This window comes from Malaclemys terrapin, chromosome 16 (assembly GCF_027887155.1).
Source record: "Malaclemys terrapin pileata isolate rMalTer1 chromosome 16, rMalTer1.hap1, whole genome shotgun sequence".
Lineage (NCBI taxonomy): Eukaryota > Metazoa > Chordata > Testudines > Emydidae > Malaclemys > Malaclemys terrapin.
In genome coordinates, this window is record NC_071520.1 from 1,690,260 (window position 1) to 1,713,852 (window position 23,593).

General features: G+C 44.4%; 1 protein-coding gene across 4 annotated transcripts in view; it reads left to right on the forward strand.

The window, feature by feature from the left end:
• Positions 1-3,445: 3,445 nt before the first annotated feature.
• Positions 3,446-23,593, forward strand: part of ASCC2 (activating signal cointegrator 1 complex subunit 2) — a 40,102-nt gene continuing 19,954 nt past the window's right edge. For 2 of the 4 annotated variants that reach the window (XM_054006255.1, XM_054006257.1), the window contains exons 1-10: positions 3,446-3,703; positions 6,634-6,733; positions 7,768-7,926; positions 8,300-8,470; positions 10,353-10,482; positions 13,549-13,616; positions 15,181-15,291; positions 17,077-17,189; positions 18,819-18,893; positions 20,974-21,081. In XM_054006255.1, the coding sequence (XP_053862230.1) occupies positions 6,653-6,733; positions 7,768-7,926; positions 8,300-8,470; positions 10,353-10,482; positions 13,549-13,616; positions 15,181-15,291; positions 17,077-17,189; positions 18,819-18,893; positions 20,974-21,081 (1,016 nt within the window). In that variant the 5' untranslated portion in view covers positions 3,446-3,703; positions 6,634-6,652. The remainder of the gene's footprint in view (positions 3,704-6,633; positions 6,734-7,767; positions 7,927-8,299; positions 8,471-10,352; positions 10,483-13,548; positions 13,617-15,180; positions 15,292-17,076; positions 17,190-18,818; positions 18,894-20,973; positions 21,082-23,593) is intronic. The other 2 variants (XM_054006258.1, XM_054006256.1) reach the window with 2 other exon arrangements.

Consider the following 23,593-nt stretch of genomic DNA (forward strand, 5'->3'; position numbering starts at 1 on the left):
TGGGTGGAAAGTTTAACTGCAGATATCTGATTATGATAGGCACTGGTTGTCATTCTGGTAACCAGATCCCCGTGTCTCTTCCTGTAACAGAATAGGAGACATTTATTTTTGTATTATACACCAGCTGCATTTTCAGTCCATGTGAACATTTGTGACACCGGTTTACAATGAAAGGGTTGTTGTGAAAAAAGAGTTAGGGGAGTGTGACCTGGTGGCTCTGAGCACAGGCCTGGCAACCAGGAACATTTTGGTTCTGTCTTGGACACGAAGTCCCTCTATGTTCTAGGGAAAGTCACTTAGGCCATGATCCACAAGGGGACTCAGGGACTGCAATACTGAGTGTCACAACACCTAATTTTTAGGTACCTAGAAAATCACAGGAACAGCACTGAGATCCACCAAACTTGAGTCAGGCGCCTAGGCACCTATACAAACCGCCTAAGTTAGCCAGTAGGGGATGCAGACAAAAGGGGTGTGTGCTAAGTCCCACCCCTCTCTGAGTTGGGCATCTAAATCCAGGTTTCAAAGAGGCACCTTGCTCTGCTTGTGACTCATGAACCTGGTGAAGAGAAGCATTCTGCCACCCAACCAAGTTGTGTGTGGGTCCATCAGCAGCTGCTTAACTCCACATGAAACAGCCATGAGTGTGGGGAAAGAGGCAGTCCCACTTTGTAACCTTTAGTCCAGGAGTTAGGGTACTCACTCAGGCTATAGAAGACACCACTTCAAGTCCCTTTTCTGCCAGAGTGGGAGAAAAGATTTGAAGGGATTTGCTAACACTAGGCTATGGAAGATGTTGATGTCGGGGGCATCCCTCAATCTCCCATTGAAACTATTCCACTCTAAATTACTATGAATTGGGACAGAGAAAGAGTTAGAATGACCTCCTCTTTCCAGCTCTTTGTGTGGAACTAGGTGGCCTCCAATGCGCCTACTGGATCAGGCCCTCCATGCAACTTAGGTGGCCAAACATCTATTGTTCCCTTGTGCCTGGATCACTCTGGGGCTAGGCAGGAGCTAGGTGCCCAGGTGCCTAGAATGAGGCAGCAAGTGTGGTTGCTTAGAGGCAGAAATGTAGGCACCTAGGAAACTTTTACTGCAAAAACTTAGGTGCAAAGTAACTTTAGTAGCCCACAGGGTTAAACGGCAGTCATGTGGGACTCTTCTGCATAACAGTTATGCCTAAAAACAGGATTAAGGCACCTAAATACTTTCATGGCTCCCACACTTACTTCTCTGTTCCTGTTTATTCATCTGTAAAATGGGGATAATACCACCTCCCTCACAATAGGGTTGGGAGGTTTAATTGTTTGTAAAAGTGCTTTGAAGATGAAGTCTGCTATGTACTAAGCACAGCCACAGACTTTTGATCTGCATGATACAAACACTTTGGAGAAAAAGTCATATTCCAATTGTCTGCCACACTGAAAGGAGTTTTATTTTTAAATGATTTCTCAGATTGGGCGTGGGATCAGATATTTACAGATTACTGCGATAGCCAGAATTGTCCTTGTGCTTTTTGCACCCAAAAGAACTGCACAGTTGAAACTGAAAGCTAAGTAACTTTTGGATGTTTCTCTCTGCCTTTGGGCTTGTCCAAACGGAAAAGTTTTGCCAGTTATGCCAGTATACTTACACTGGCATAATTGAGCCAATATAGTTATACCAGTATACACTCCTATATGCCCAGTTATTCCGGAATAAGAGTGGCTTGATTTGATTTAGTTTAGTTTAAAATCCTTCCTGGCCAACAAAAGCTAAAGCAAAGGCAGCCCTCTGATATTAAACACAAGGGATTATAGCAGTATAACTAAACTGGTTTATATTCACACCTTGCCTTATACTAGCATAACTTTCCCATGTACACAAGCTCTTAGACACAAAGGTCACATGGAAGTTCTAGGCTTTATTCCCTACTCTGGCATGGGCTTTTGTGTGAACTGAGACAAATCACACATTTTCTGGGCCTCATCTATTCCATCTGCATATTGTGATACTTGCCTCTCCCACCACATGTGGGCTGGGAAGTTTAACTTACTCAAGTTTGCAAAGTACTTTAAGATTCTCAGGTGGAAAGCACTATACATGTACAAGTTATTGCTATACTCAGAGCCCTCCAATTGCCAGTGAACTGGAAAAGAAAAGTTACAGGCTGCATTTGTCATCTTCCACAGGGAAAAAAAAAAAATCTAACAGTCCTTTTTTGTAAAAATCTCCTTTTATTATATTACATAACATCTTATCTGCTTTGCAGCTGATGCTCCATTCCTGCGTCTCTGTTGCAACATTTTGCTGTCGTTCTAACCTGGGACTGAAAACACACCACATCATGAAGCATTTAGTACAATAGGACAATTGTAGCCATGGGTTTTGCTCACATACCAGGCATATTCAGCAGGAGTGAAGCAGTTAAGCCTTTGAAGGTCGGTAGCATTATTCATGCAGCCAGCATAGTGCTGGAGATTTTGTTTATTTCATTCAGTGAGGTGGTACAGCTCTGGGAAAGTGCTACCACCATGGTGCACAAGGAAAAATCACAAACCTCCCATTGACTTTCCTTGGTCCTGAAGCAAGCCCCTTAATGATTTACTGGCTATTGAAAGCCCAGCTAATCATGTCATTCTAGAGAGACATCTGCTACCAATGTCAGCAAACCCTATGGTTGCTGACATCTGAGGGATGAGACATATGGAGGCAAAGTGCCCATCAAAGGCCCTGCTATGTCCTTCTCTGGGGCTAGGTCTACACTACCTGCCTGAATTGGCGGGTAGAAATCGACCTCTCGGGGATCGATTTATCGCGTCCCGTCGGGAACAATCGATCCCCTAATCGACGCTCTTACTCCACCAGCGGAGGTGGGAGTAAGCGCCGTCGACAGGAAGCCGCGGAGGTCGATTTTGCCGCGGTCCTCACAGCGGGGTAAGTCGGCTGCGATACGTCGAATTCAGCTACGCTATTCACGTAGCTGAATTTGTGTATCTTAAATCGACTCCCCCCTGTAGTGTAGATGTAGCCTGAGTCAGGTGCAAAGGCAGCCATTGTGTTCCAGGCCCTGTTCCTTTTTCAGCATCAGTAAAGCAGAGCAGAGGTGGCCAAGGTTCACCCAAGGGCCCTGCTGGCAATTGGCCAGGAACAGAAAGGCTGCGCCTACCATGGATGATGTGGGACATGCAGCAGCCCCCATCTTCAGAGGGAAGCACAGCGAACGGAGGCTGCGAACTCTTGAGTTGCCTGGCGGCTCCCGTACAGCGGGGGCATCGTAAGCCTTTGTCTGCAGCAGCCCTGGGCACAGACAGTATCACGGGGACCCGCTTCAGAAACGCGGCACGCAGGGGTGGGGCGGCCTGACCCAGCCAGGGCTCAGCCCCGCCCCCTCCACGCGCTGCCCCGCCCCGGCAGTCCCCGTGCCGCGGGGCGGGGCGGGGCGGGGCGGGGGAGGAGCCGCCTCCGCGGGGGGCGCTGGGTCCCTCCAGCCGGGGGAACGGAGCTGGGCTCGCGGGGAGAGCGAAGGGCGGCCGGGTTCCGGGGCAGCCAGGCACCAGGCTAGCGGAGGGGATCAGCGGTCCCAAGGGAGCGAGGACTCCGCCACTATCGCGTTTCCTGCCTGTGGCGGAAGCGCCCTTTGACCCCGGAAGTGTCAGGCCGAGGGAGGCGGGGCTGAGCTGTCAGAGCCGGACTCGCCGGCAAGGGACCGGAGCGGCCGGTGAGTGCGCGGCTGCGCGGGGACTGGCTGGGTGGCTCGGGGCGGTGGGACAATTCGGGAACAGCTGGGTGGGTTTGGGGGGCCGGTGCCTGTGGCTGGGGGCAGCGGGACAGTTGGGGGGCAGCGGGGTAGGTCGGGGGGCGGTGCCTGTGGATGGGGGGCTGTGGGTAGGGAGGTGGGGCTGACTGGGGGCAGTGGGACAATTGGGGGGCGGAGGAGTAGGTCGGAAGGGTGGTGGCTGTGGATGGGAACATGGGGGTGACTGGGGGCAGTGGACAATTCGGGGGCAGCTGGGTTGGTCGGGGGGGCCGGGGCCGGTGGGTGGGGGCAGCGGGGTGGGTTGGGGGGGCCGGTGCCTGTGGGTGGGGGCCGGTGCCTGTGGGTGGGGCAGTGGCTGGGGGCAGTGGGACAGTGAGGTGGGTCGGGGGGCAGTGCCTGTGGGTGGGGACTTGGGGATGGCTGGGGGAAGTGGGACAGTTGAAGGAGTTGGGGACGATGCCTGCATGAGGAGGGTGGTGGGGTGGGGTTGTTTCTTTAGTAATATATGTGACCTGTGTAACATCAGTGCAGGTTTGCAGCCACTTTCACAAGTCACTGGAGCTGTACCACAAAGTCCCTCATTTTAATCAGCACTGTTGTGTTATTTGATGTAGCATATGAAGGCCAATGTGACATCTTGTCCTGCAGGTGTCTCCTGTCTTCTGCACCTGAGCGTATGTCCCCTGGGATCCCTCAGGAGATAGGTCATAAACAGCAATTCAGTGTGACAGGACTATGACACTCACTGAAGAGCAATTCAGTCTTCCCTTGGTAGAGTTGCTCGGCTTTTACACTAGTTCCATCTGCTGATGCAGCCCCAAAGTTATACAAAGGGAGTTGTGTCCTCAAGGCTTACACCAAAGCTCATAGGAAAATGTATATGTTAGTAAAAAGAAGAACAGGAGTACTTGTGGCACCTTAGAGACTTAGTCTCTAAGGTGCCACAAGTACTCCTGTTCTTCTTTTTGCGGATACAGACTAACACAGCTGCTACTCTGAAACCTGTCATTATATGTTAGTAGTCTTGCCTGATCCTTATGGATGCTCCATAGTTCAAGATTATTTGGCCCCTCCTTTTCATTTTTAGCTCAACAATCTATAGGGCGGCAGTCTAACTTTCATAAGTACTGATCCATAACTCCTGTTGACTTCAGCTGGAGTTCTTGGTGCTGAGCACCAAGTAAATCAGGCTGCTGTTTTTTTGTTTTTGTTTTTAAAGGTATGTGTATAGTAGATTTTTAAAAACCGTTTTTAGAAATTTAAGTGCAGAATTGATTTTGTGTCGAAGACTGGAAAATAATGTAATTTGTTTCACAATAAAAACAATATCCTTGTGGTTTTTCAGCCTCAGTGATTTATCATAGAAATGTGAAAATTCCTACATATCTATGTTTTTAAAACACTGGTGGGAAGCTTACCATTTTAATTGCTTTTAGAATCCTATAAATAGTTCTCTTTTCCTCCCACCCAAGTACCGCAGTGGTTGTATATTGGGATTAGCATGGTGAAATATATTTGTTGTTAAATGGATTTTATAAGAAATCCTTTTGTCATAAGATCAATTTATCTAAAAGGTTAAACATTAAAGGTTTTGTTATCTAAAATTTCAGATGACAAATGGACAAAAGCCTCAGCCTTTCAGGGTATGTCTACACTGCACCTGGGAGCAAGTCTCCTAGCATGGGTACACAGATTTACCCTAGCTGGGCTCAAGCTAGTGTGCTAAAAATAGCAATGTGGATGTTCTGGCACAGGTGGAACCTCGGGCTCTCAAGCCCGTCTGACCCCAAGGCTTCTGAGCCTGAGCTCCGGCCTGAGCTGGAACGTCCACTTTGGTATTTTTAGTGTACTATCTTGAGCCCTACTAGTCTGTCTGCCTGGGCTAGAGGTTCACTTAGAGCTGTGGTGTAGATATACCCACAGAGTCTGTAATTTCCAGCTTATGCTTGGATGCTGCATTTGGATCCATGTGGGTGAACATGGCATACATGTGGTTCTGCCTGAGGATAAGGGTCCAGAGGCGTTGATCTAACTTCAGGATTAGGGTCTTAAACTTTAACTTGAATACAACTTTTTAACAGCATTTGAAATAAATGATCATACTTTTATAAAACCGCAGAAATTAAATAACAAAAGCCTTGTTGAGCTTGTGGTTTCCAAGCTTTTTAATATTTGGGATTTTTAAGGATGTTTTTAATGGTACATCTTCTCTTGAATTGCCTTAGAAAGGTTTTTCCTGTAATAGAACTAATTTTATAATAACAGTTTCTGTGAGAATACAGGGGCTTGTACAGAATCATATAAGCAATGGGCATAGAAGAAAGGTGAAAGCTAGAACATCTTTTCTAGTCTAATCTCATGTCCTTAAAGATATATATTATGTATATAGTCATTTAATAAACTTGCTTCATAAGAACACAGAATCTTCTTTTGATAACGTTAGCAGGATGTCTTATGACTGCCCTTAGAATTTCTGACATCTGGACAGAGACTATTGCTACAGGGCTCTACAAAGGAGAGGTCTTAACAGGGCTCTTCAGTAACCATGTGAGAATTATAAGCATTTACACAAAAGAAACTACACCAACAAAAATTCTTTTTGGTGCTCCTGTAGATGTCTCTGTGACTGCTTGGGGTAAATGCTATAAAGAGAATATGGCTGTACTCTATAAGTCAAGGGGAACTGTGCTTTTTCTGTGGCCTATGCACCTAATCCTTGGCTATCTCCTCAAGTCTGATGTTTGGTGGTGTAAAGGTTTCCTTTGTATTGATGTGCTTCCAGCCTCTAGGGGTGCGTTTTATAGAAGGCTATAACCTGTCTTGTTTTGTTGTTGGTTAATTGTTTCTGTAAACATTTCCTCATACCACTTTTATGTTGGTGTTTGCCAAAGACAGAGAGATCTCAGCACAATGCCAGTATTGCCCTTGGATGAACTCCAGCTGACAGAAACTGATCCAAAGACAGGGAAACTGAGGACTTCACCAGCATTGGTGAGCTGTGTTGTCTTTGAAATGAAAACATTCAACAAATTGTTCTCTCATTTCAAGAAGTGACTTTAGCAAAACTGGCTCTGGAACAAAAATTCAGTGAAATCCAAAAGGCTTCCCTCTAGGAGGAGGCTTTATTTGAAGTCTGCATGTTCATAGAATCACAGTGTTGGAAGGGATCTCAGGAGGTCATCTAGTCCAACCCCCTGCTCAAAGCAGGACCAATCCCCAGACAGATTTTTGCCCCAGATCCCTATAATGGCCCCCTCAAGGATTGAGCTCACAACCCTGGGTTTAGCAGGCTAATGCTCAAACCACTGAGCTATCCCTCCCCCCAATAGTGTATTGAAACTATTTGGGGCTTTTGTTCTATGGTGTATCCCAAGTTTATTATAAACGTAGTCTTCATTCCGAGAATTGCTTGATGGGTAGTGTTGATATTCCTGCAGTGGAGAGAGATTTGAAACTCAGTTTAGAAGTTTAACTCTGAGGTGGAGCATCAGTGTTGGTTCCTCTGTGTCACCACATTCTGTGTGCTCGCCCATGTGGATTTGCAACCACAGGCTTAAGTCAGATCTCAATGTAATGCAAGCTGCGCTAAAGGACGATAACCTGTTTGATTTCTGTACTGGATAGTCCAATCAGCTTGACTCTGGAAGGTGCTCAAGCATCAGTATTGAAAGGGAGAAACATTTCAAAGGAATGACTCTGAGCTGCTGCTGTTTGTTTTGGAGGTGTGGGAGTTGCTTGTTAGCTATTTATCTGAATGGGATACAAGGAGCAACATGTACTGAACTGTGCAGGATTCTGAAAATATTATTGGAAAAATAAGGATGATACAGAACCACTGATCTGCAGTGTTTTAAAGAGTAAAGAGCGGGGAGAACTGCCAGGGAACATAAGAGGATGGATTCCTGATAACCACACACCAGTTTCCTAAAAATAAGAGAGATGTCCCTGGCTGCATAAATGGTTAAGAGGAATTCTTGTTTCTTGATCCCTGGTTTGTTAACACATTGTCTTTTTGCGTTCTGTAGCATCCAGAAATGAAGGCTGATCGGTCTTTTGTGCTATATAAACCACCCCCTAAAGTCAGAGACCCTGCTCTAGTGGAGGAGTTCTTGGAACGAGCAAAATTCATTGCAGATGATCTGAACTGGCTTCTGGCTTTGCCTCATGATAAATTTTGGTGCCAGGTAATGTTACTGAATAGATAATAAATAAAAACCTGTGACTTATATGAGTGCTTAGAAAAATAAGTAGGTTTAATTAATGTGTCTGATGAGGGCTCATAATTGCCTTTTGTTGCTAGTACCCAAACATCTTAATTTTGGATCGTGTGACATTAAGATTGTAATATTTCCTTAAAGATTTTTGATAATTTTTAATGAATTTTAAAACTGCTAGTTTGGAATCAGTGGACCATGGACTCCTCTGAACACCTTTGATCTCTTTGGCTCACTGATGAATTTAAATACCATGTGCTGCATATGTGTCATGTGATGTGGTGTACTACTGTGTATGCTTCATCTTTCCTTCTCCCCACTTGCCTTTGTTCTGTTGTATTAGGTCATATTTGATGAGACACTTCAGAAATGCCTGGATTCGTACCTGTGCCATGCCCCTCGCAAGTTTGATGCATCATTTGATTTCCCTCTGGAGGTGAATGACATGCAGAAATGCCTTCATCAGAGTGTCTTCCTAACCTTCCTCAGAATGTCCACTCACAAGGAGTCCAAAGTAAATACCTCTTCTTATCCTCACTGCACACTGTATGGCTTACAAAAATTGATAGACATTTTGGGAAACAAACTGTGTTTCCTATTCATCTCTCCTAGCTGCCTTCCTTTTTTAGCCCCTGTTTTTCTCATTCCAATAGTTTCCACAAAGATAGTCCCCAATCAGTAAAGGATAGAACTATCTCAAGTGTGTAACGAATGCATTAATCTTTTTCACAAAGGAAAATGCTACTCTTAATAATAGGTTAGCGAGGTGTGGCATTATAATGGGTAGTATAAGAGAATTTAAAGTAAGTTAGCCTTTGCAGGGCTGCATAAAAGGTGTGAGAGGCTGTCAGAGGCTCCTGTAGCCATGTGTTGGTGACCACTCTCATGCCACCTGCTGCCCTGGTCCAGGCATCAAGTCATGTAACTCAGACCGAGACTTGTCTGTCATTGCACTTTCTCCAAATTTCTGCCTCTCCCTATGGTTGAGGTAAAATTGCATCTAATTACAATTTTCTTTGCATCAGAATGAAGGGTGTGTGAGTGCAGTGCTCATTAGCAGAGGTGAAAGTTTCACAAGAGCCTTAAGGAAACTCATTCTGTCCTCAGGTTTTAATAATTACTGACCTGTAATCCTCCTTGGTTCATTTTAAGAATATGCATTGTCATGATGGTCAATTTCCGTCTGTTTTGAGAAAAGATCTCAGTGTGGGTTTTGGAGGAGTGGGAAGAGAACAGATGAAAGAAGTGCTGTATCTTGTAGTTAGCATCACTTCAATAAAAGTACTCCACACTTCTGCAGAGCCTTTCATCTAAGCCGGAATACGGTACAGACGTTAATCGATTAAACCTCACAGCTCCAATGAGGTAGCTAAGTATTTGGGTAAATTGAAGTCAATGGTTTGCCTGTTGCCACATAGCAAATTAGTGAGAGTGCTAAAAATAGAATCCAGCAATCCTAACTCCTTGTCCTCTGTATTAACTGGGAGAACACATGCAACACACTCTCTAGCATTCGCTTTGGATGGATAATGTTTGCCATCATAAGTAAATCTTTCTTTTATTAGTCATTGCGTCCACTATTATTCTTTAAATTGGATACTTCTCCATTTCAGGAGCAATGAGAATTTTAGTTTGAAGACCTTTGTCATTTAGAATTTCAAAAACATTTCCAGCCTAACATGTTAGTTACACAAGTTATATCTGCAAGATGGAGTTGGTGTAGGGGTTTAGAGCACTGTGATGTAAATCAGGAGTCCTGGGTTCCGTTCCTATCTGCCACTGATGAAGTGATCTTAGGCAAGGAGCTTAATTCCTCAGTGCCTTGGCTTCCAAATCTGTAAAATGCTTGCCTACCTCACAGGGGTGGCACTTTAAGTGCGTTGAGGTACTTGGGTTAGAGAATGTATAAGTATTATTATTACTGTAAATGCTGTAATCCTTGCAGAGTTAGGGTTACCATACATCTGGACATTTTTTCTTTTTTGATCCTCCACCCTCTGAGTGGATTTTTCAAATAAGAGGCAATGTCTGGATTTTTGTGAGCTAACTAGCTGATGTTGCAGCTCAGAGAGAGCTGTCTCCATGTCATGATTGGTCCCTGCAGCTGATTGGTCACTTCCTTGCAGCCACAGCAACCCCTGCAGCAGCCCTCTCTTCTAGTACACACACACCCCTGCAGCCTCCCCCAGATATCCCCTCCCAGTACACCCCCCTCCAGCATCCTCTAAATACCCCCTTCCACTCCCCCACAACTCCCTCTCCCACAGTGTCCTCTTTATGGGAACCTGAAATATGGTAACCCTATGCAGAGTAGAATATGGATTCTCTTTCAAGTTGTTAGAAGTTTATTTTGTCTTTTTTTTTTTTTTAAATGTGTTTTCTCTTGTTTTTAATAGGAACACTTCATCACACCCTCTGTTTTTGGAGAAATTCTTTACAATAACTTCCTGTTTGACATCCCTAAGATTCTGGATCTGTGTGTGCTCTTTGGGAAAGGAAATGGCATCTTACTTCAGAAGATGATTGGTTAGTCAAAGCTAGGAGCAGCTTGAGGCTTTCTAGTTGTTCTCTGAAAGGCAGGCATTGAAGGGGGTGGGGTTGCTACTGAGTGTAGCAACCTCAGAACAAACTCTTCCTTATAAAATAAGAAGTTTTGATTTCTGAATAAGATGGGGTTTTTTTTACTTTCTTGTGAACCATCTTTATTTATGGGTGATATGGGGAGGGGATTACACTTTGCTGTTTGGGAAAACTAAGTTTGTTTCATAGTCCGTCTTGCTTCCTAAGTTAGATCTGCTACAGGGTCTCTTTATTGCTCAACAGTAACTCCTCTGGCTAGTTAAAATGCAGCTCTGAGGCTGTAAAGGGACTCTGTGCTTCAATGAGGAACATGGAAGATCCTGGAGTGAGGAGACAGTCCGAAAAGCCTTATTCTTTGCAGGATGAGGGAAGGGGGAGCAGTCTGACTGCTAAGAGTGGGCCTTTTGCTCCTGTAGTTGGCAGCTAGACAAAACACACAATGTGATTGTTCTGTGACTACAGAGAGCTTTAACTGGAAAAATAGAACTGAAATCATCACTGCACTACCTGTGTCAGCAAACACAGTAGCAATTATACATTTAGCAACAGCTCAGCCTTGGACATTAGAACCTGTTTTATGGTCAGAGGACGAGTTGGTCTGGACACTGCATTTATCCCTATTATTTTCACAAGGGACCATCTGCGATCCTTATCTTCCACCTGAGCATGTAGTTTTGGATACAATAAGATATAGAATCCTTCATCTAAAATTCAAAACCAGACTTTTCTGAAGTTTGAATAATTTATCTTTTTTCTTTCCTTTGAAAGATGGCTATTGTTGGATTTCTAATCCAATCCAAGTTAAAATGGGAAGCACTGTACGAGAAATCTTGTGACACAGGCTGTTCAAACAAGATTTTTTTCCAAATTTCCAGGCCTAAACACTTTAACTTTTGAATGCTGATCTTTCTCCTCTTGTCAAAATGTATTTTTTTTAAGTCTAAGTTTCAAAAACCTAGTCTAAATGGTACATGCAACTACTGTGATCACGTGTGCAACAGCAGTAATTGTGCACACGGATGTCCCATGACATGTCTCCCTGACTGTTTGTGTATGCACTCATGGTATCTGCATGTGCAATTCAGGTGTGCAAATGCAAAAAATCAGATTTTTCCTGTCCTTATTCTTTTCTGTGAAATCTGTTTCACGGGTCTCACACACCTGTGTAAACTCTTCAAGAGGTTTGTCCTTGTGGTAGAACCATGGTAATCTGCACAGCATGTCTGGTAATTCACGGAAAAAGGGCAATCAATGTCTCTCCACTATTCAATTAAGATTTTACAGCACTCTGCTATTCTGCAGAGTATTTTGAAAAGATAATGAGAGCAATACTTAGTCTTATATTATTAAGATAAGGCCTCATTACCTTTAAAAAAAATTCTACAGAACATTTACTGGCATACATGGAATCAGCAATTAAAACTCAACTACAGATGTCAAATAAAGGAACTAGGAGCATTTAGTGATATTATTTACTGACGCAACCAACAGTGCAGTGCTTGAATCATCTAGCGCCTCGGACACTGTGTTCTAATGAACATTCTCATTACCAGCCCTCCAAAGGCTCTTAAGCAAAATAAGCTGTGATGGGATAAGAGGGAAGGTCCTCTCAAGGATTGGTAACTGGTTAAAAGATAGGAAAAAAGAGGTAGAAATAAAGGGTTAGTTTTCAGAATGGAGAAAGGTAAATAGTGGTTTCCCCCAGGGATATGTACTGGGACCTGTCCTATTCAACATATTTATAAATGATCTGGAAAAAAGGAGTAAAGAGTGAGATGGCAAAATTTGCAGATGATACAAAACTACTCAAGATAGTTAAGTCCCACGCAGAATGTGAAGAGCTACAAAAGGATCTCACAAAACTGGGTGACTGGGCAACAAAATGGCAGATGAAATTCAATGTTGATAAATGCAAAGTAATGCACATTGGAAAGCATAATCCCAACTACACTTCTAAAATGATGGGGTCTAAATTAGCTGTTACCTCGGAAGAAAGAGATCTTGGAGTCACTGTGGATAGTTCTCTGAAAACATCCACTCAATGTGCAGCTGCAGTCAAAAAAGCGAACAGAATATTGGGAATCATTAAGAAAGGGATAGAAAATAAGACAGAAAATATCATATTTCCTCTATATAAATCCATGGTATGCCCACATCTTGAATACTGCGTGCAGATGTGGTCGCCCCATCTCAAAAAAGATATATTGGAATTGGAAAAGGTTCAGAAAAGGGCAACAAAAATGATTAGGAGTATGGAATGGCTTCCATATGAGGAGAGATTAATAAGATTGGGACTTTTCAACTTGGAAAAGAGACAGCTAAGGGGGAATATGATAGAGATCTATAAAATCATGACTGGTGTGGAGAAATTAAATAAGGAAGTGTTATTTACTCCTTCTCATAACACAAGAACTTGGGGTCACCAAATGAAATTAATAGGCAGCAGGTTTAAAACAAACAAAAGGAAGTATTTTTTTCTCACAATGCACAGTCAGTCTGTGGAACTCTGCCAGAGGATGTTGTGAAGGTCAAGACTATAACAGGGTTCAAAAAAGAATTAGATAAATTAATGGAGGATACGTCCATCAATGGCTATTAGTCAGGATGGGCAGGGATGGTGTCCCGAGCCTCTGTTTGCCAGAAGCTGGGAATGGGTGACAGGGGATGGATCACTTGATGCTTACCTGTTCTGTTTATTCCCTGTGGGGCACCTGGCATTGGCCACTGTCGGAAGACAGGATACTGGGCTGGATGGTCCTTTGGTCTCACCCAGTATGGCCGTTTTTATGTTCTCCAGCTGCACTGAACTGTTCGGAGATGGTCAGCTGTATAGGAACAAGCACTGTACTTGTGGTGGGTATAGGTCAATAGTTCCACCCTGGGTGGTTACAAGTCTTATTTTTAGAGAAGATGCTGTGGATAGTACATAAGGACGTTGCTTGGTGTGAGGCTACTTGTTGGGCTGGACATTTGAATTAATCTGGAATGGATTTTTTCCTCTTCTCCTTTCAGAAAACATCTTCACTCAGCAATCAAGTTACTTCAGTGACTTGAATGAAACAGTGCCCACAATCCTCCAGGTACTGCCTCTTTATCTGGCTTGGGGTGGTTTTCTGAGCCCCCAGGGGAGGTTCTGACATAGTCCCAGGAGGCATAGTTGCAGGCTGGCAGAATGTTTGTGTTTCTTTGTATTTGATCCCCTTAGTTCTACCAGCTTATGTTAGATAGCTTTTATCTACAATGGTTACTTACAGCTAACCCCCTTACATCCTACCTGTTTATGACACTCTCCTTGCTGTGAATCCTTGGGACTTCCTTTGCTAGATAGTTCATATAGGAAGTGCCCATTTTCCCCTCCCCAAATCAAGAAACTGACACATTTACACTAGTGATAACACCCAGTAAGCTCATAGGAAAGAATGAAAATATCTTTGGAACCAAGATACATAAATTGCTCCTCTACAGATATTAGCCAGGTCCAATGTTCTGAGCTTTCGTTGCTCTGAGCAGTAAGAATTTCCCCAAGCTGACTGGGCTATGCTCATATTTAATTTGAATATGAATCAAGATGCCTTGGCTTCATTCAATGGGAAAATTTGTGTTTTAGTCCTCAAACAAATAATTTTTAAAAAGTCATTTTGCCAAGACAGCTGGGATGGCTTTCTGTTCTCTTTGAATTCCGGTGTCTCCATCTCCATCATGCTTTGGGTGTGCTAAACTCAGCGGTCCAGGAGCACTCATGTGAGAGATGGTGCCATGTGTAGAAGTGCTCTATGATGCCAGATTATCCATTCAAAACAGTTATTTGAAGGGCAGTGAAGATTTTGCCCATTGTATGTGGTGTATGTCTTGAAGCAATTACTTTGGGTTTACAGAGCTCTGCTTTGCATACTGTGTGTTAGAGGTTTTGTTAGTTAACATTGTCACAGAAAGAGCATATACCAGTCCAAAGAAAAACACTTGGTGATTATAAGGAAAAGCAGTATAAACCCAAGTATTCAACTTCAAAAAATGCCTATAGCCCCTCTGTTAATCTTATAACCTGCTCTGGTGGGGGCCTCCAAAGATGCAGCTCTCCAAAGATGCAACTGTAATAGAGTTGTTTCTTAAGTTCTGGGCCAGGGATCGGCAACTTTTGGCACGCGGCCCATCAGGGAAATCCGCTGGCAGGCTGGGACAGTTTGTTTACCTGCAGCGCCCGCAGGCTCGGCCGATCGCAGTTCTCAATGACCGTGGTTTGCCATTCCAGGCCAATGGGGGCTGTGAGAAGTAGTGGACAGCACATTCCTCAGCCCACGCCACTTCCTGCAGCCCCCATTGGCCTGGAACAGCAAACTGTGGCCAGTGGGAGCTGTGATCAGCCGAGCTTGCGGAACCTGCAAGTAAACAAACTGTCCCAGCCCGCCAGCGGATTTCCCTGATGGGCCGCATGCCAAAGGTTGCCGACCCCTGTTGTAGACTGTGAGAGAAAGATGCAGGTAAATTTGTCCCTGCTTTCAGGTTAGGCATATCTTCATTGTGTGTAAATAGCAATGTTTTTTGTTCAGTTCAGCTGCCAGTCATAAAAGGACTACTGACAAGATAGAACACACCTGGGTGCATTTGCCTGTTTGATGTAATAATGGTTTGCTCTTTGTGATCCAGGTGTTCAACAACGTTCTGCAGGAGTGTGGCTTGCAATGTGATGGGGCCTCAGCCAAGCCCCAGAAACTGGAAGAAAGAGTCAAAGTGACTCCTAGTGCCATGCCTCTCCAGGTGGAGTTATTGCTGTAACCTTTCCCTCTGTGTACATCATTTTTTTTGCTAAACTAACCACAGACTGTTAACCCCGCATTGAGATCCCAGATTCTTAGGTCTCATTCAGCATATGGTTCCTAGTCATTGTTTCAGTGCTTATCATGTGACTCAGAGTTCTGTATTCTTTGTTCTTCTATTCATTTTGGGTTGCCTTTCCCCCCCCATAAATGCTGGTATGACCTTTATCTGCTTTCCTTTCCAACCCCTGCTAAGCAGTGTGAAAGGGCATATTATGAAATAAAGCAATAACTGAATAACTGCAAAATAGCTTTATGATGTTGATCTTCCATTTATATAGCCCTTTCCTTCAAAATTATTATGTGTGGTGCTGGGAAGGGCCCCATTGTGCTAGGTGCTGTATAAGCACATATTAAAAGAGTTTATAGTCTAATAATAGGTTTCAGAGTAGCAGCCGTGTTAGTCTGTATCCACAAAAAGAACAGGAGTACTTGTGGCACCTTAGAGACTAACAAATTTATTAGAGCATAAGCTTTCGTGGACTACAGCCCACTTCTTCGGATGCATCTCCAGGCACTTTAACTGTACAAACCATATATAGGATTAGTTTTCAAACTGGGAGGTGCACTCCCCAGTAGGGGCATGATGAGGTTATAAGGGGTATGAGGTGGGTGTGGGGTTGCAGTTGGCTAAGTGTCCGGGAGAGGGGAACAGCAGGGAGAGCACACATTCAGTCCTGGTGGTGGAGGAGTGCAGGTCTACCCCAGACTCACACCACGCTAACCTATCCTATCTCCTAGAACTGGAAGGGACCTTGAAAGGTCATTGAATCTAGCCCCCTGCCTTCACTAGCAGGACCAAGTACCAATTTTACCCTAGATCCCTAAGTGGCCCCTTCAAGGATTGAACTCACAACCCTGAGTTTAGCAGGCCAATGCTCAAACTACTGAGCTATCCTGCCCCTGCAGTCACTGCCTCCCCTCTCTTACTGCTGGGGACTCCCTGCATGCTGTCCCCATTGTTACCCTGCCCACATGGCCCAGATACCTGACTGGCTACAGCTCCATGTGTTTTTAAACCCTCTGATGGCTGCAGGAGTGAGGGGCTCTGGACATGAGGAAGGGAGAGCGAAGAGCCATAGTGTCCTCTGGGGATGAAGCCAGCCATTTCCTGCTGCCACCTGAGTGTGAGCTGTCTGCTCCCCTCAGTCACTTCCTGCTCTGCATGGATGGACATTGGGGGTGAGGTGGGGGGCCTGTTATGTGACTCCCAGGTAGAAGGGGGAGCACAGCAAAGAAGTTTGGGAACCTCTGATATAGAGGAATCACTTCTGCTGCCACTGAAAGTGGACCATGTCAGCTCTTTAAGTGCAAACACTAATGCTGTGCAACCCCATTTAGGATAGAAGGGGGAAGAATACTGTATCCAGCTGGACTTCTAGAGGGACTTAATGAGGTAAATTGCCATTATGCAAAATGGGCTTTGGACAGGGCCCCCCTAATTTAACAAAAGTGCCTTGGAAACTTTAATGAGCATAAATAGTCAGATGCTTTCATTATGCCTTCTGAGGGAGAAAAGGTCTAGTATAGATGTTGCCCTAAATATTTGTGGACTGTCTTATTTGTGCCATGAGTGACACAAAGAAGAACTCTCTTCCCACCCTCAAAAGGGCAGCTTTTCCGTGAACTCAGTGCGTTAGCACTAGTCTCCGAATACTAGGCTGCCAGGACAACTCGATGTGACTTTTTCCTCTCTTTGGATAATGAATAGTTCTTTCTCTACTAGGCATTGAAGGATATCGTGTTGTACTTGTGTGACACGTGCACCACCCTTTGGGCCTTTCTTGATGTCTTTCCCCTGGCCTGTCAGACCTTTCAAAAACATGACTTCTGTTACAGGTACGTTTCTAGTCTCTGACAGCTTGGTTTAGTGGAGTATAAATGCCGAGTGTGCTGTTTTGTCCTTTCCCTTTACATTTATCATTAAAAGAATAGGCTGCTCAGTTTATTCTGATGGTAGAGTAGTCTTTTGGTGAATAAAACAGGTCACTACAGGGGATGCCCAGAGTTTCCCGAATTGAGGATTACCTTGGCAATTTGCCAGGAGGCTGGGTTGTATCTAATTTCCATACAATGGACCAGATTACAGCCGCTTCCTCAGTAATATTGCAGAGTGTCCTATAAAGACTTCAGCTTTTAGCATGCCATCTTGATCTGGGTGGAGGCAGCACTGTGTACTGGGATCAGTGGTCTCTGCAGGCTGTCCCTTTAACAAGGATGTGGGCAGCCACACACTAAGTTAGTCACTTTGGCCACAACTGCATTGATTGTGGATATTAATGATGATGTAGATTTAAAAATATGGCTTATTACATTTGGTAAGATAAGAGGTTTTAAGCTCTAAGAGGTGTAGGTTGCTGGAGGGGTATCCCCATTGTATGTGATCATGCTATTGATGGTAGTCAGATTATTGGACTGGTGGTGAATGTTTAGACTGGCCAAACAGCTGCACTATGGTGTTTGGTAACCCAAAGGGAAAAAGTAATTGCTTTAGTTCTGTTGTTGTTGTCTGAAATACACTAAAATGGCCCTGCCCTCTTTTAAGGGGACAGCTGCATTTTCAATCTGGACAATGCACTGTCAATCTGGACTAATCACCGCTCCTTTGGGGTATGGCAGATGAATACTGATTTGCATGTGTCCCTTTCTGAGAATCTATAAGGTTTCTAAATCAGCCTCTTGTCACTCTTGCTAATCATCTGTCTCCTGACCTAGAAGTATGAACTGGTTTCTGCTATGTTGTTAAATTGGTGTCCTTGAGGCATGTTGACATCTTGATATGAGACCAATTATGAGCAGTGTGTGTGTATCCTCTGCATGCCATTTTGCAGTCTTAGCACAAAGAACTATAAACCATCAGTTGTAAACCCCTAGCAAATCATGAAGCAAACCCAGTTGTTTCTTGGTGTGGGCAAGTATACCTGCATCCCATGATGCTTTGTCTCTAGGTAAAAATGGTATGTATGGGCTGTCTGGCTCTCAGAACCTGGTACTAGGCCAAAGTGGCTCCTTTGTTCCCTCCCTCCTTTCCCGAGACCAAAAGGAGCATGTGTTCTCTCTCCCTGCAAATGGGACCAAGCATGTCTGTCATCAGTCTAAGTCTGTGTAAGAGGAGATCTCACAGCAGTAAGAAAGGAGTTCAGTTTGGGTGCATCAGTCTGTCAACTCTTCATGGGCTGCAGATGTGTGTGCAGGATGCTCTAGAGTAGTGCAGATCGTTTGCCTAGTCAGCAGCAGGATGCTTTGAAACCATCTCATTTGGCTGCAGCTGTAGTGTAAGTGCTGAACAGATCCTTAGGGAGCTGCTGTTTCTGGGAATAAGCTATAATGAAACAAGGGTCAGAGCTGGAACTGCTAGTAATTAGAGACTGGCGATATCAATATCAAGGTTCCCATTTGATTTGTCTTTTAATGAAGCATTTTAAAAACATCTATTGACAGTTCTTGTTTTATTACATGTTTTTGCAGACTGGCTTCATTTTATGAACTTGCAATTCCTGAGCTGGAATCTGCAATTAAGAGGAGGACATGTGAGGATAAGAGGTAAAAAGTGTCAGAGAAGGTTTGCCTATTCTTTTCAGAGAGAACCACCCCCACAGTAAATTAAAACATTCTTTCCCCTTCCACATCCATGCCCTTAGTCTCTCTCTGCCTTCCTTGACTTCTTCTCAAGAGTCCTGAAGAAGAAGCTTTTCTGACTTCAAAAAAGCCTCTTTCCCACCTGGTGGGATTTTTAATTACGGTATATACTTTTTCATTAGCCCGTTCGTTTATAAGCCGACCCCCCAAGATGGCCAGGTAAATATAGCAAAAACGGTATGACCCTTTCATAAGCCGACCCTATATTTCAGGGGTTGGCAAACTTTGGCTCCTGGCCCATTAGGGTAAGCTGCTAGCGGGCCTGGACGTTTTGTTTATCTGGAGCGTCTGCAGGCACGGAGCCCCTCAGCTCCCAGTGTCCGCAGTTTGCCGTTCCCAGCCAATGGGAGCTGCGGGAAGTGGCGCGCCACTTTCCGCAGCTCCCATTGGCTGGGAATGGCAAACCGCAGACACTGGGAGCTGAGAGGCTCCATGCCTGCAGACGCTCCAGATAAACAAACCGACAATGTATTAGATATTCAATTCAAAGTTTCCATAGAGTTTAAAATCATCAAATTTTTGTGTAGACCCATTTATAAGCTGACCCCCGCGCTTTGATGCGTCACATTTTTACCAAAAATATTTGGCTTATGAACGAGTATGTACGGTAAATCCTTTTCTACTTTCTAGGGAGAGGCACTGCATAGTGTACTATCCCAAGGTAGTTGCATCCTAAACCTGTAATAAAGTGCAAGCATGTAAAAGAGCCGGTATGCTTCCATTCATAGATTTGCCCCAGTGTGTTTGAAAGCAAGAGTTCTTGCTAAGATGGTTTAAATACCATTTGCTTAGCTAGTGAGAACCAAGAGAACAGTGTTTAAAAAGGTTTCAGAGTAGTAGCCATGTTAGTCTGTATCCGCAAAAAAACAGGAGTACTTGTGGCACCTTAGAAACTAACAAATTGGAATTGATGTGCAAACTAGATACAATCGATTTAGGCTTGAATAAGGACTGGGAATGGCTGAGCCATTACAAACATTGAATCTATCTCCCTTTGTAAATATTCTCACACTTCTTATCAAACTGTCTGTACTGGGCTATCTTGATTATCACTTCAAAAGTTTTTTTTCTCTTAATTAATTGGCCTCTCAGAGCTGGTAAGACAACTCCCACCTGTTCATGCTCTCTGTATGTGTGTATATATATCTCCTCAATATATGTTCCATTCTATGCATCCGAAGAAGTGGGCTGTAACCCGCGAAAGCTTATGCTCTAATAAATTTGTTAGTCTCTAAGGTGCCACAAGTACTCCTAGTATTTAAAAAATATTTATAGAGCAACTTTGTTTAGAATATGTATTCAAACAGATTGTGTAATGGTTCTGTCTGCTCCTTGCAGCAGAGACAAACTGGGGGCTTGTTTACATGAACAGTTAGACCAGGTTCTCAAACTTTTGTACTGGTGACCCCTTTCACACAGCAAGCCTCTGAGTATGACCCCCCCCTATAAATTAAAAACACATTTTTTATATTAACATTATAATAAATGCTGGGGGCGAAGCAGGGTTTGGGGGTGGAGGCAGACAGCTCGCAACCCCCATGTAATAACCTTGCAACCGTCTGAGGGATCATGACCCCCAGTTTGAGAACCCCTTAGAGCCTCGCAAATTGGGGTGTGAATCTACCCCATATTAGCCTGTTGGGAGTCTGTCTGTGTGCACCCTGCTGATATGTTTAACAGTTTATTAGAGCGATTTGATCTAGTCCTGTTTCAAAGAGGACTAGCTCAAAGTGCTCTAATAGACTGTTAACACATGTCAGCAGGGTGCACAAGGTCAGTTAGAGTGTTGCAGGCTAGTGCGGGATAGAGTCACACCCCAGCTCACCGTGGTCTAATTGTTCATGTAGACAAGCCCTAAGCATTCAAAATGGCTCAGCTAACACAGGTTCTCCTCTAAAGTGAGCAGGGCCCAAGCCACAGAGATGTTTTTTTTTTCTTGTGTTGAGACTAACTCCATGCGCTCTTTCTCTCTCTCTCTCTGAAGCTTACTGGCTGACTTGTGGAGGAGGCTTTCTCATTCCAGGAAGAAGGTGGTGGAAATCTTTCATATTCTCATTAACCAGATCTGCCTCCAGCCCATCTTAGAAAGCAGGTACAGGCACTTTATCTATGTGGCTGAGACTGCAGTGTCTACTGGTAGGGTGCTATCTTTAGGAGTAACTCAGTTGCTTAATTGCTCTGTTGAAGAGAAGAGTCCTGAGATTTCCAGCCTTACTGATGAATTATGATTTATGATTTATATTGGGGTAGTGCCCAAAGACCCCATTGGGATCAGAGCCCTGTTGTGCTGGGTGCTGTACAAAGATCTAGGATGAAACTGTCCCTGATCTAAAGCATTTACAAACTGAGCTTTGTTTTGACCCCTCCAGACGGGATAAGGCCATGTCCTAGTGAACATGTTCATATTGGATACGGGATATGTTGTGACTTCTAGGCTAGTGCTTAGATATCATGAGGCTAAGCACTTTAGCAACACCTAAAATACATAGAAATCCACATTGTGTTGTAGGTCATTGAAGAATGTTTTTAAATCTAGCTATGGATGCGTTTGCCCTTTCCATTTTCACCCCAGTGAAAAGCTAGTGTGTAACGGTCCTCATCCCTAGATCTCCAAGTGCTGTACAAAGGGGGGTGAGTATCCCCATTTAACAGAGGGGGAAATTGAGGTACAGAGAGGTGAAGTGACTTACTCAGGGCCACATGTGTTGAGTCACGAGAAGGATCCAGACCCTGGGACTTCTAGGCCAGTGCCCTTTCCATTGGACCATGCTGCCTTTACACTTGTCAGGGTTCCTTCCCCACTTTGCACTCTAGGGTACAGATGTGGGGACCCGCATGAAAGTCCCCTAAGCTTATTTCTACCAGCTTAGGTTAAAACCTGGTACGCTGCCACCACCAACTGATTTAACAAGAAACAGGGAAAGGACCACTTGGAGTTCCTCTTCCCCCAAAATATCCCCCCAAGCCCTTACACCCCCTTTCCTGGGGAGGCTTGAGTATAATATCCTAACCAATTGGTTACAAAGTGATCAAAGACCCAAACCCCTGGAAAAATCAGTCAGGTTCTTAAAAGAAGGATTTTATTAAAAAGAAAAGGTAAAAATCATCTCTGTAAAATCAGGATGGAAAATAACTTTACAGGGTAATCAGATTCAAAGAGCCCAGAGGAACCCCCTCTAGCCTTAGTTTCAAAGTTACAGCAAAAGAGGGATAAACCTCCCTCTAGCAAAGGGAACATTCACAAGTTGAGAAAACAGGATAAACTAATACGCCTTGCCTGGCTATTACTTACAAGTTTGAAATATGAGAGACTTGTTCAGAAAGATTTGGAGAGCATGGATTGATGTCCGGTCCCGCTTAGTCCCAAGAGCGAACACCCCCCAAAACAAAGAGCACAAACAAAAGCCTCACCCCCGCCCCCCAAATTTGAAAGTATTTTGTCCCCTTATTGTTCCTTTGGGTCAGGTGTCAGCCAGGTTACCTGAGCTTCTTAACCCTTTACAGGCAAAAGGATTTTGGTGCCTCTGGCCAGGAGGGATTCCATAGTACTGTATACAGGAGGGTTGTTACCCTTCCCTTTATAGTTATGACAACACTGTTGGAATGAATGTTTGTAGACAGCCTGCACTGAGCTGTTGATGTCACTGCAGCTCCTCTGATACTTGAATACTGACCCCAAATTATCATCAGTACAATCTGTTCAAGGAGATGATGCTCTGGTGGTTGAGGTGGAGCTGGGTTCAGTTCCCTGTGTGACCGTGGGCAAATCACTTAGCCTCTCTGTGCCTCAGTTCCCATCTGTAGAACAGGGATAAAAGTCCTGCCTTTTCTCAGAAGATAAGTGCATTGAAGATTGTGAGTGCTCAGATACAGTACTGTGGTAATGGTTGTGGGCCATATTAATACCTTAGAATTCAGGGGTTCTCAAACTTAATTGCACCATGACCCCCTTCTGACAATAAAAATTACTACACGACCCCAGGAGGGGGCACCGAAGCCTGAGCCCGCCTGAGTGTTGCTGCCTCAGGTGCGGGGACCAAACTAAAGCCCAACCTGAGTCTCGCTGTCCAGGGCTAAAGTCCTTGGGCTTTGGCTGGGCCCCAGCAAGTCTAAGCCAGCCCTGGCGACTCCATTAAAACGGGGTCGCGACCCACTTTGGGGTCCTGACCCACAGTTTGAGAACCGCTGTCTTAGGTAGATGGCAGCATCAGCAGCAAATGACAGAGCTGGGTAGTCTGGGCTGTCAGGAGCTGGGGCTGTTGTGGAGGTGACACATCCTGCTTCTAGAGGAGTATCTGTATGGCATCAATACACTGGCAGGAGCATTCTGTGAAGGGGTGGCTCTCAGCCATCACATCAGTTTGGCTTCTGTGGTGATGCTCAATGCACTGGAACCAAGGGGAGGTTGAGACTATATAATAAAGTGGTCTTTGTTTGGCATATGCCCTCACACAGGTGAGCAAAAGAGAGATCACACATTCTCTGGGAGGTTCTGTGCTATAACCTCATATGTAAGGAACCCAGTCTTGCAGGAATCTCAATGTAATTAGGAATATAAGTACCTGCCCCTCCTCTCCCCACTCTGTTTTGACTTCTTTTTGGGC